Genomic DNA, 12,754 nt, shown 5'->3' on the forward strand with positions numbered 1-12,754 from the left:
TCAATAATATTTTTTTAGTTTTTGTCGTATTCCTACGCCGATAATTTGATTATAATAAATGTAGCCCCATTGATTCCGGATAGAGACCCAAATGTATTTGGGTCTCCATCCGGAATCAATGGGCCTACAAAGAGTCTCCTCAAATTATTGGCTTAGGAATGCGACAAAAACTAAAAAATATTATTGAACTCAAGTCTCCATGGGGTGAGTAATCGATAGAAAAAGTCATGTTGGGGGTGAACTACTCCTTTAAGATTATTTCCACAAATCAACATTTTTGCCAGACTTAATTTGAAGACAGCAAAACGACCAACACTAAAGTGTGAAAGCACTTTGGCCTTCTGAATGCAGTGGCCTCCCTTGTGTGTGTTTTATACTTCGTCGTACAGCACCGTCACATGCTGACGCAGATGTGACGCATTGGGAGCATGTAGATTGGCTATTTTCGGCACACAACACAGTCATACGACGGAGCATAAATTAGGCATTAGTCGTCGGGCCTGAGGACAAGGTGAACCTCACGACCCTCTTTCCAGCTTGTAGAAGAGGTGTCTAAGCCAAGGTAGTGATGGAGGCCATGACATCAACAAAGGAAACACTTATGGTTGGAGGCAGGATGATACAGCATTTGGGATTTGTGGCGAGTTTGCTAGGCACAAGAATCTAGCTGGAACGCTTACTAGTCATCTTATTGCCATGGTAACTGGCTTTTGTTTAGAGCTCAGCAGATTTGGATCCCAGCAGCGGTTTCGTGGGGATTTGTGGATTTGAGTGTGCTGGATGTAGAATGAGATACTAGAAATTATTAAGTGTTTGACTTCTGGTTGGAGAAAGTGGATGTGTGTGCGCGTTTCTGCACACCAGTCAAGCAGTAGATCACTCTTTCCCCTCTTCCTCTCTCCCTCTTTCCCTCCCTCTCTCCCATTTTCTCTCTGCTCTCTGCAAACAGAGAGGCTTGGGTTTCCCAGAGAGGCTGAAGCAGGCTTGATTTACTGTACAGTGGAATTATGGGAAAGGAAGGCTTCCCACACATGCTGGACCACTGGAGGCTTCGCCCGCCACCATGTAGGCTACTTCTAAAGGCTTTATGAGTACTGCAGATGGGGGGGGGGGGGGACGGCTCCGTCATACATTTTCATCGATCAAGCAAATCTCAGGCTTGATTCCAGGGGATGTTTCACATGAAGAGAAAAGCAAAAAGGACGGAAGTGCATCTGTCAGCCGCGCGGCCTCGCTCACCGCCCTGCGGTCTCCTGTGAGGTCGTGGTGACCTGGTCCAACTGATGCACTGGGGCCCCAGTGTTGGCTCGAGCCTTGACCAACACAGGGAACACGATACTTAAATCATTCATAATTAGCTCCTTCCTTTTGCTTAATAACACGCGAAGACAAATGGCTTCCAAAAAAATGTTCCAAATGGAAACAGTTGGTTTGGAATTAGATGCTAGAAATGCATGTCCTGCATTGTAGTGGTCCAGTCTCTCTTTCTCTTTCTCTCTCTCTCTCTCTCTCTTCTCTTTGGGTTTTTCATCAGTACGACAAACATCGGTGTACCATATCTTAGATCATTTTCTGTAACTCAGACAAATGTTTCCCATCACGATTTTATTTTGCTGTGATATTCTTTGGTGATGGTCATGAAAATAACCATTTTACATTCTCTCCACAATACACAATGACATACACGATCACACAACCTTGCTCACTTTCTGCATTTTCCACCTGTTGACCTTATGGCCTTTGTTCTTGCCATGAAATGTTTCAGGGCTACCCAACGTTAAGTGTCACACGGGCAGCTCTGTTTGTATTCCTGATTTCAGCCCAGCTTCTCCAGAGCACTCTGAAGCGTTTTCAGGTCCTCTCTCATCTGACTCAGCATGCCCTGGATCTTGCTGGGCTGATCCAGAACCTCCATGGTACATGTGAACGGGTCATACCGCACCGAGAACGGACGCTTGATTGTCGCGGCGTACTTCCTAAGGGGAGAGCATGGATACACAGGCAGATATAAGGCATAATACATGTCGTCGATGTCGGGTGGAAACCTTGTATGTCCAAAACCATTTGTTTTGTATTTATCATTTTAAAAATGATATAAAATAGTGAAAATAGCAGAGCTACAAACACACAACGCCTTGTTGATCTGCTATTTTCACTAGTTTTGTGCGACAGTCTCGTATGCTGAAGCAATAGCCTGGCTTTAGCCAGACTGATAACATGGTACCACTCACACGTTCCTCCACGGTATCAGTCTGGACTTCGGCCCATAGGGAGCGAGTATGAGAAATCAGAAAATGACCGGGCCAATCAGTGGCTGCGTTTCACTAGCCTGGGTGCCAGCCTGCTCGCTACGTTCCGTGATTTGGTTTTGTCACTCCGCTACTCAGTCTGGACAGCTTCCTATCTCCAAGGAGAGGTGGGACATAGAAATGGAATCCAACCGTGGCTTCTTATTGGTCTGTGGCGCGGGGCGGGACAAATACACAGGTGTGTATTGGCTAGCTGATATCGTAGCTACCCTAACCCTACTCTGATTTGTTGGAACAACATCCAATCAGCAAAGACGTCGCCTACGTCACAACTGACGTTCGGAAATACGAGTCAACTGAATCATGTCCAGACTGAGAAGCGAAGTGACAAAACAAATCCACAGAACGTAGCGTAGCAGGCTGTTACCCATGCTAGCGTTTCACTATTCAGTTGAATACAGCCACTGATTGGCCTGATCATTTTCTGATTTCTCATACTCGCTCCCTATGGGCCGAAGTCCTACTGTGGAGGAACGTGTGAGTGAATCCACATTATCAGTCTGGCTAATGCCAGGCTAATGAAGCAGGGCTTTACTTCGCGGAAAAACATACATTACACATTTTAAACTTGGAGATACAAGGTTTCTGCCCGACAGTGACAACATACAGATACATTTAGTGTAGCCTATTATTAGGTCTGACTCACAGAAATGCACTAAAATATGCTTTCACCAAGTTTACGGACATAATCCGTCCTAATACGAGCAATATTGAATAACAAGTTACTTGTGTTGAGTTACGTTTAAAGCGGAAATATGGAATACTCTTCACATACCTCAACTTAACCTTGGCATCTTCAAAGCTCTCTGATACAAAGTACACCGGCTGGTAGGCTTGATCCTGATAAGGCTGAACTGCAGTCTCCTCTGGGTTGAAAGGCTTGTACTCTGGCTCATTGGACAGGGCATACTGGAACACAAGGCAGAGACTGTCATTGTAGCAAGTATAAGGGGCTTCAACAACACAGGAGAGAATACAAGTCGGGGTCTAATAACGGCATTTCATGTTGATCTCAGTCTTCAGGTGGTCAGTCTATGTCATCTATGATGTATGGCCCTATATTTGGGAAAGGTTTAAGACGGATCTGAGTGTCCTTCACTTCCATTATATATATATTATTATTATAGAACCCATCAGTTCGAAGTGGAGCGGTGCATTTGAGCAGCTATACCCTGTGTGTGTGTGTGTGTGTGTGTGTGTGTGTGTGTGTGTGTGTGTGTGTGTGTGTGTGTGTGTGTGTGTGTGTGTGTCTAGGCTGCTCAACAGCGCCACTTGGTCATCCAGGCCTGCCACTGGTCACCCAGCGGTATTGCATTGAATATGATAGGACACTACTGGCATGCTAATGAGCCCATGATGACATCAAACCTATGGACCAAAACCTGGAAGGAGAGCTACTTCTGGGGAGTATGTGCCGATGGTTGATTCAGAATAATAGACCATCTCAATTGGAGCCACTAGAGGTGAAATGGTTCACAAATTCTACAAATGGTCTCCTATGTGGGCACTAACAACATACTGTATCTCAAACGTCCTGTTTACTGGTGCTAGATCCCGCGAGAGTGTGTTGCAGGGAGAGAGAAAGGTTGATAAGAATAAGAAGATAAGAATGTTGATTTTCTCCTGATTTGTCTAATTTTAGTTAGAAAATCTTGGGATTTGAGATTGTGTGGCTTGGGACGATTGGGTCCAATATTTAGTTCAGTGACCATGGGCTAAAGAATTGTTCAGAAGCTGTGTTCATGTTCACGCTTCCATTTCTAAATAATAGACTCCAACCTGCTTCCGGCCACCTACTTCACGCACGGATACGGAAAGCAAACCGGCATTGATGGATCCGGTGGGAAATGTAACTCCAATCCTAACAATGTTAGTGCCATGCTTCAATGAGGTGTGCTCAGGGACGTGCTGGCCATTGGGAAAAGCGGGACAACTCCCGAACGTCCGGTTCATTCCCGGCCGGTCCAGGCCGGCCATTAGTAAAAAAATAAAATGTCTGCCATCGTTCCATTTTGGGGGCTGGGCGGCCGATCAAGTAAATCGTCACTGTCGGGCAGAAACCTTGTATCTCCAAGTTTCAAATGTATACATGTTTTCGCAAAGCAAAGCACTGCTTCATCATACAAGGCTGTTGCACAAAAGTAGTGAAAACAGCAGATCTACAAGCACACAACGCCTTGCGATGCGAGGCGTTGTGTGCTTGTAGATCGGCTGTTTTCACTAGTTTAAATCATTTTTAAAATGGTTTTGGACATACAAGGTTTCCACCCGACAATGACGAAATATAACTCCTGTAATTGGCCCACTGGCTTGTCACTTGTCATGATCTGAAATGGCAAATCTTTGAGTAGCAGCAGCGCTATAGAGAGAGATCTCTCTCTATAGCGCGCAATGAGGGCCTCTCCAACTCTTTTTCCCGGGCTGAATCAGGGGCCCAGCACGTCCCTGGGTGTGCTTTATCAAAGGAAAGTATAAAATGAATGCACTTACCACTAGCTCTCCATAGGAGGACAGGAGGCCAGCACCATAAGCTTTGACCGTTTCATTCTGCTTACAGAGTCCAAACTCCACAGTAAACCAATACAACTGTGAGGGAGAGGTCAACAACAGAGGGACAGGACATGTTTACCAATTTATTATGAACTAGCCCTTACCCGTTCAAAGATATGAGCTCCGAAATGATGTGCAGTGTGTGGGTTATGGGATGTGCACTGTGCACACAGTATATGAGGGATGGAAAGTAACTTTAACTGGTGCTTGCATGCTAATATGTAGGAGCATCAATGTAAGAAATACCCGTTCCATTTAACGGCTACAGAGATACTGTGTACCGATCTGCATGATTTTTGGACAACATCTGTAACAGGGCCAGAACCCCCCCCTGTGTGTGTGTGTGTGTGTGTGTGTGTGTGTGTGTGTGTGTGTGTGTGTGTGTGTGTGTGTGTGTGGGTTTGTGTGTGATTGTGCATGGCCTGAACAACAGCGGCCCTCCCTTAACATGTGTGGTCACAAAAGGTACTGTAGGCTAAATAGATATAGATACACCATAAAAATGCTAATATACAGCATACGATTTGTGAAAGTGACAAACGGGCTTCACAGTTATGTCAGGTGTGTTCATATGCTGATGGTGATGCGATTTCAGATCAATTGCTCCAGCCACCGAGGAGAAACGCTGTGACAGACAGACACTCACTCACTCACTCACTCACTCACTCACTCACTCACTCACTCAGACATTCGCAAAATTATAGTATAGATGGGAATGAAGACACAATATGCAGATATTTAGTTTGGTCACTAGATGGCGGCAAAGATCTATTATTCTAGCTCTAAAAATTAAACATTAAAGGAGCTACAGTATAGTCAACTTTTTCTTGAAAAAACGGATGCTAAAATAAAAAAATAATGTTTCGGGAAAAAAAATAAGCTTCATAATATGTGTTTCAATTAAAAAAAGACCACAAAAAGCGTAAAATAATGATAAAATAATCATTTTGGCCATTGTCGGGCTGACACTTTGTTTACATCCTAGTCTAACACTATCAAAGAATAGACTAGAATGTAAACAAAGTGTCGGTCTGACAATGGCCAAAATGATTATTTTATCATTATTTTACGCCTTTTGTGGTCATTTTTGAAAAGAAACACATGTATGAAGCTTATTTTTTTATAAAATATTTTCGAAACATTATTTTTATTTTAGCATCCGTTTTTCAAGAAAAAGTTGACTATAGCTCCTTTAATTTAACACAGCTTCCAGTTGGTTTGAATTCTATCTCTTCGCTGATTGTTTATCTTTTAACATGTGGCGCTCCTTTTGTTTTTGTCCCGCGAAAAGAAAAAGACTAATTTGTGTCCATGATCATCTTACCGTTGAAAGTTTCTCAATGTCTTCATCTGACGCTCCAAGAGATGCAAGTCCAATCTCCTGGAAATATTAAAAGTTGTTAATAATGTAACAGATTAAAGTCCAGTATAGGGCTAAATCAAATGGAGGGGTGGGGGGAGAAAATCAACAGTGTGTTTACCTGAGAAAACTGGGCAAATTCTTTATCGGCAAGCATGGGAATATGGCCTAGTAGCTCATGACAGCAGTCCCTGTGAGAGAGGAATTAAGCAGTTAATTAAATCATTAAAGGTAAAGGCGCCATAAGGAACAGATCAAACTAGAAAGGTGCAATTCTGGGAAATTTCAAGTGTGGTTGCACTGACTGACTGCGAGTCGCGAGGAATCCGCTGGGGGGGAATTTGTACTGTTCCTGATGAACCTGAAGCTTGACTAATCCTGTCTGATTGGATTTTTGATTGATTGATTGAAGAATTTATTAGAAGTTTGCAATAGAAAAAAGTACAGTTTCATGAAAGTACAAATCACTGGTGCAAGGTCAACTAAAAGGAGATCCTAGAAAGCTCTACGGCTTATTTCCACAGGAACCACACTTTAAGTATCTCATATATTGTCATATTGTTATATTGTCAGATCAGAAAAGGTTTACAGAAAATGTCCACTGAACTCAATGGACCTTTGGGGTCACAGAAAGTTTACAGAAAATAAAAATGGACACTGGACAGGAACAGTAGTCTGGTAGCATATACTGTACATAAAACACACTAATGAGATGATGGATGCCCGGTGCAAGGCAGACTTACGGTTCAGGGGAGTGCATCGGTGCTGAGGCATGGCGGATGTACTGTGTGCACTGGAACACTCGGAAGGCCAAACTGGCCAAGAAGTCTTTGGCAGACAGGAGCCCTGCCACTGGACGTAGCTGGAAGCCTGTTTTCTCTAGAGATGTGCACAGAGAGCGGGGGTGGGGAATCAGAAACGTGTGATGCCTAATTCATGGTCTGTTGCATGATGGTGTCGGACGCCGGAAATAGCAGACCTACAAGCTCACGACGCGTCTGCGATGCGTCGTGAGCTTGTAGGTCGGCTGTTTTTGAGGTACTGCACCATCGCCGCCATGTGGCAAAGTATCTATCGGACTTAACATTGAAAGTTCTTGTGTCACAATTTAGTACTGTTATTAACTCTTGGAGTTAAACTGACACTGTAGCATGCATGATTTTGCTGTGTTTTCATATAATATACAGTATATATATGTAGGCCTATAGTATTGTGATGTCTTGGGAAGTTGGGATTAATGGTTTTGACTTAGTTGATCTTTTGCACATGCACACACAGGTGCCCACATAGGCACATACAGACAGAATAGTAGGCTACATTTCTCATTAAATATCAGCCTTTTTCATTTCAAGGACCTCCAGTTTGACATGTACTAGGCCACAGGCCCCCATTAGGCCTGGGACCCCCATGTAAAAATCATCACTGGTCATTTAACTCTGGGAGTGTACAAATGGAAGAAAAGAAGGACAAGCAAGGGTTCATTTGGTTCCGTTTGTATCGTCTCAGAGTCACAGACCTGTGAGGGTCCATTTGGTTCGGTCGCCAAAGCCCACACTGAGGACCGCTGCAGTGCTCTCTCTCTCTCTCTAGCTCCCCCTACAGTACAGCTATTATTGTATCTGTAGGAGATGCATTGAAAAGGAGCGTTTGTTTTCGGTGGCCGTGTCAAGCTTGCGAAGTCCGCTTGAGCCGACTCAGCACCGTTCGAGTTATAAGCTAGGGGGCCAGAATAGTAAATCTTCATCCCCCCGACTTTCGGCACCTCCACGCGGTCCAAGTGAACACAGCGAAGCACTCCCTACCTCCGGTTCAGCCAATCGCCAGCCACGGCCAACAAGGCGTCTCCTACGGCAGGGGTTCCCAAACTTTTTTGTCTCAGGGCACCCCATAAATATTTTTTTAATCCGAGGCACCCCTACATTTTAATTTTCACTCCCAGCACCTTATATTTATAGCATATCGTCGTTGTCGGGTGGAAACCTTGTATGTCCAAAACCGTTTGTTTTGTATTTATCATCTATAAAATGTACTAAACTAGTGAAAACAGCAGATCTACAAGCACACAACGCCTCGCATTGCGAGGCGCTGTGCTTGTAGATCGGCTGTTTTCACTAGTTTTGTGTGACAGTCTTGTATGATGAAGCAGGGCTTTGCTTTACCAAAAGACGTACACATTTAAAACTTGGAGATACGAGGTTTCTGCCCGACAGTGACGATATTTTAGCGATTATGTTGCGAGGAAAACGTTGAGATAATAGCCATTTTGGTTAGAACTGACTGAAAATAACTTTGTACTGATACTAAATCTTTTTTCAAGTATCCAAATAAATTCCAAATATTATCAAATGATCTTGCGGCACCCCTGGACTGCCGTCACGGCACCCCAGGGTGCCCCGTCACCCACTTTGAAAACCCCTGTCCTACGGACACCATAATGGCCTACAGTACCTTTCAGGAAGGCAGAGACATCCTGTAGCTGTGGGATGCTGTCCTCTCCATAGCCGCACTCTCTCTCCAGCTGCTGCAGGCTGTCTAGGAACTGCCTGCACGCAAGGCTGGGGTAGATTCCCCTCAGGGTCCGGTACACCTCCTTCCTTTTACATGACAGCAACATTGAGTGGAGAGGTGTCATTTAAAAAAAGAAAAAACACACATAGGCCTAGCACTGACCACTTAAAGGGATAGTTCACCCCAAAATGACTTTTTTTTCCTATCGATTACTCACCTCATGGAGACGAGACTTGATCCATGAATTCAAGAATTCATGGTTTTGTTTTTGTCGCATTCCTGGGCCAATAATTTGAGGAGACTCTTTGAGTCTCCATAGGGAACAAAGCAGGCTCTTGTGTCTCCATAGGGAACAAAGCAGGCTCTTGTGTCTCCATAGGGAACCACTGCTGGTCATCAAATTATTGGCTTAGGAATTAGACAAAAAACTAAAAAATATCCATGAATTCAAGTCTCCATGCAGGTGAGTAATCAATAGAATAAAAAGTACTTTTTTGGGTAAACTTTCTCTTTAAGCCCTGTTTAACAAAATAGCAAGATTAGCTGATTTACAAGCTTGTGATGCGACACATTGTGAGCTTGTAGATCAGCTATTACAGCTCATTTTAGTTTTAGTTTTAAATTAAAGTGTTTTGAAAATGTTCGCCTGCACAAAATAGAGACACCAGGTTGAAAGTGGCTAATGGATGTCACATAGCTGTGGACTGAGATGTGCTCATGCAGCGTGGATCTAAAATCAGTTTTACTTGTGGAAAAACACCCAGAGAGAAAATATATGCATCTGAATTAGAGGTTGACTTTCAACACTAGGGGGTGACAGTTTCCATCGTCTGGGACGCATGAGCCCCTAATATTATCACACGATTCATGTCATTCTGACATCTGCGGTAGGCTCATTGTAGGCCATAGAAAGGAATCTCACCATGTGGCTGTTTCCTCTGCTGTGTATTCGACTCTGGGTAGTGGGTCACCCCTGCAGGAATTGGGAAACAGAAAATATGCTGAAAAAATGTTTGGATGTTGGATGCTGCCTATATAGTTGCACTAAGATTTTGATTTCCTGGGTTTTTATTGGGACTTACTGTTTGTAGTTGAAAGCCAGTTCAGATATGAAAGCTCTTCTTTTTCTATATTCCAAGTCACTGTATCCCTGCAAAGGAAATGTGTTGTAACTTCGTTGACCATATTCACACAATGTCTATTGTATTTATTATTTATTAGGCTACATCATAATTGGGGTATGACGTGAAGGCAAAACGGCCACAGTGTGTCAAAGGGGCTAAATTTGATTACACACAAAATATAGTAGAAAAACATATATAGGCTAAAACAAATGAATTAACTAATTTTGAAGTAAGAGGGAAGTACTAACTGGATGCTCCTGGTCCATATCTGGGTCAAATTTTGTTATTAGCAGGTTGCATTTGTCCAGATCTTTTATCCTTCTGGGAAACCAGGGAACTGTGAAGAAAACAAAGATGTTAATTGGTTTACTGTTCTACACAGCTACAGTAGCCTATAACCAAAAGTAGAAAGAAGACATTTAATGGATAGATGTATTCACTAATTAATGGCATTGTAGCAAAATCATAAAACATAATTAATGTCAATAGGCCTACAATAATGTAATAACAGCCTGTTACGACTTAGGATCAGCTAATATATGAATTGAGTACAAAGGGACCCCAATGCAAACAAGCTTAAAGGAGTAGTTCACCCACAAAATGACTATTTCTTTCCTATTGATTACTTATGGAGACTTGAGTTCAATAATTTGTTTTGGTTTTAAGACAATAATATGATTACAATAAATGTACCCCCATTGATTCCGGATAGGGACCCAAAATTTGGTCCCCATCCAAAATCAATGGGGGAAAAAAAAGTAATTTGGGGAGTGAACTACTCAGCTTTACAGCTTTAATGTGGTCTTTATCCTTTTAGTTGACCTTGTATATGCAGTGAAATAGGCTACTGTCCCTGTTTTTTTTTTTTTTTTTAAGATTTGTTTTTGGGCTTATTATGCCTTTATTCGATAGGACAGTAGACTGACAGGAAATGGGGAGAGAGATGGGGAATGACATGCGGCAAAGGTCGTCCGGATCGGGAATCGAACCGGCGACGCCAGCAGGCATCATAGCCTAGTAGTCTATATGGTACGCGCCTTGACCACCAGGCCAGCGGGCGCCCCCCCCGTAGCCTGCTTTTTCCTATCGAATTAAGTAGGCCTATTCAATCAATCGAACAAACCTCTCTCCTCTGGGATCGTGCGAACATCTTCAGCCACTCTTTTGAGTGAGTTGATGAATATGTCAAGGTCAGCGCTGTGCACTTCACATCTCATGAAGAATTCCAGGTCTGTCGCGCTGTTCTTCGACCTTCTTCCCCGCCGACTTTCAATATGCAGAAGTTTGGCTTCAAATGTCTATTAAACAAGATAAAGGCGGAGACGTTAAGAATCAAGAAATCCAAGTTTTCACACAGAAATAGGGAAACAAATACATTGTTTAAACATTTACAAGTAGGCTACTATAAGTAAATAAGTATAGGTATTAATTTGTAGGCTACTTAAATTTCCAATTTTCAGAATTTACTTCTACTCCACTACATCTCAGAGGCAAATGTTGCATAGCCTACTTTTTCTCCACTACAAATATTTGAACACTTTTTATACTAGTTAGCCTACTTTGGATTATTATTTAAAAAACATATGACATTACCCATTTCAGCCCTATATAGCCTACAAGCTCACAACAATACCTCATGATGCAACACACTGTGAGCTTGTAGCCTATCTGCTATTTTCAGAGATAGGCCTATTTTAATACGTTATAATGAAAACTCATGAAATGGGACATTCTGCACAATGAATAGGCTACTTTGTACTTTTGGTAGCCTTTAAGTAGGCCTACATTTTGATGCCAATACTTTTGAACTTTTACTCAAGTAGGCCTAGGCCTATTTTAAATTCAGGGCTTTAATTCACTTTTAACAGAGTAGGCTATTTCTACATTTCATTAGCATATGGATACTTTTACTTGAGTAAAAAATGCGAGTATAGGCTAATATAGGTCTACTTTTTCCACCACTGTTTAAATTAAACTTTACCTCGAATATTTTTCCGGTCTTGAAAAAGGATGCGTTCTTTTCGTTGCTGAGCGCAAAGAGGATGTTCAGCGTGACCCTGCCGTCTTTCTCCTCGAAAACGAAGCTCTCTCCTCCGCACCTTGACGGCCCCGGGGAAGAGGAGCCACTCGCACGCTCCTTTCGTGCATCCTCGATCAGGCTCTGCCTTCTGCCAGTGAACGGTCCACTCTGCACCACGCTCTCCGTCTTCATTCTTTCTCCTTCCGATGAGCAGGTCTCGAGAATTGAGAGTTAAAAGGGACCCCGAACAAGCCTAAGCCTAAGAGCTTTCTTGTGGTCTTTATCCTTTTAGTTGACCTTGTACCTTTTCCTATTTGCAAACTTCTAATAAAGTATTCAATCGATTGAACAATCAATCAAGACAATAATTTAGGGAGAGGATATCCCCCAAGAGGATATCCCCCAAATCAATCAATCAAATCAAATCAATTGAGATAAAATTAAAGGATCTCAATGGAAACAAGCCTCGTCTTAACTGAGCTTATCCTTAGTTGACCTTGTAGGCCTACCAGAACTGTACTGTCATGAAACTGTAGCCTACCTTTTCCTATGCAAATTCTATTAAATACTTCAATCAATCTATCAAGACAATAATTTAGCCAGAGAGGACTTTCCCCCCTTCTTCAAGTGTAATGTGCCGATCAGACCTCTGAATGTGCCAACAGCACAGACAGGTTTATATAACCTGGTGACTACATGCATGTCATACCAATTCTTTATAGAAATGCAAATGCGCACGTCTGGATTTGTTGTGGTGGTTTGCGTCACTCATGTCATGCCAGGCTTTGTCATTGTCTAATATTAGGCCACTTTAACCGCAATTCATGTTAGATTAGCCTGTAGCAGTGGTTCTCAACCAGTGGTCCAGGGACCACAAGTGGTC

At 42.8% G+C, this 12,754-nt stretch overlaps 1 protein-coding gene across 1 annotated transcript; it reads right to left on the minus strand.

Moving 5' to 3' along the window:
• Positions 1-1,603: 1,603 nt before the first annotated feature.
• On the minus strand, positions 1,604-12,063 carry th2 (tyrosine hydroxylase 2; the record flags this gene model as incomplete). The annotated part of the gene is made up of 12 exons (XM_080753984.1): positions 1,604-1,976; positions 3,085-3,218; positions 4,800-4,895; positions 6,184-6,240; positions 6,341-6,410; positions 6,963-7,098; positions 8,668-8,813; positions 9,650-9,700; positions 9,810-9,877; positions 10,100-10,188; positions 10,975-11,149; positions 11,833-12,063. 12 exons carry the CDS (start codon positions 12,061-12,063, stop codon positions 1,817-1,819), a joined length of 1,413 nt encoding a protein of 470 aa, XP_080610110.1. The 3' UTR covers positions 1,604-1,816.
• Between the last annotated feature and the right edge of the window lie 691 nt (positions 12,064-12,754).

Source organism: Nannobrachium achirus, assembly GCF_963921795.1.
Source record: "Nannobrachium achirus genome assembly, chromosome: 23".
In the NCBI taxonomy this organism is placed as follows: Eukaryota; Metazoa; Chordata; class Actinopteri; order Myctophiformes; family Myctophidae; genus Nannobrachium; species Nannobrachium achirus.